The following is a 426-nucleotide window of genomic DNA, read 5'->3' as shown; positions in this document are numbered from 1 at the left end:
AGGCCCGATGCCCGCAGCGGGGTCCTGCCCCAGGGACAAGGGCTGAGCGAAGAACTGGTGTCCTGTGAGCGAGCGGGCCTGCAGCCTGTCTCCTCCGGTCACACCGCTCTCTCCCAGCGTGTCCGGGAGTGACTCTTCCCTCTGGCTTGAATCCTTTGTCGCGGTACAGGTTGGGTTACAGGGGCCTCCCAGAGGAAAACCAGTGCCTGCGGCTGGAACGGGGGTAGGCACGAGGCAGGTCGGGTGGGACAGGCTGCTTTCTGCAGGCACAGCTTCCCTCTGGAGACACGGCGCTGCGTCTCCTGCCCGCTCCTGCGCTGCGTGCCCGTGAAACAAGATGGGCCCGCGGGTGGTGAAACACGGGGGGGCTGGGCTGTCCTCAGGGCTTCCTTAACTCCCGCAACCAGGATCCCACCGAACGCCCAG

General features: G+C 66.2%; 1 protein-coding gene across 1 annotated transcript in view; it reads left to right on the top strand.

The window, feature by feature from the left end:
- FKBP3 (FK506 binding protein 3, 25kDa) overlaps positions 1-420 on the top strand; it is a gene marked incomplete at both ends in the record, with an annotated part of 3,811 nt that extends 3,391 nt beyond the window's left edge. Inside the window, one exon of the mRNA XM_010151124.1 lies at positions 408-420. Within this exon, the coding sequence (XP_010149426.1) occupies positions 408-420 (13 nt within the window). The remainder of the gene's footprint in view (positions 1-407) is intronic.
- Between the last annotated feature and the right edge of the window lie 6 nt (positions 421-426).

The sequence above is a fragment of the Eurypyga helias genome, unplaced genomic scaffold, assembly GCF_000690775.1.
Source record: "Eurypyga helias isolate BGI_N326 unplaced genomic scaffold, ASM69077v1 scaffold30194, whole genome shotgun sequence".
Lineage (NCBI taxonomy): Eukaryota > Metazoa > Chordata > Aves > Eurypygiformes > Eurypygidae > Eurypyga > Eurypyga helias.
This window is presented reverse-complemented; position numbering and strand designations above follow the sequence as displayed.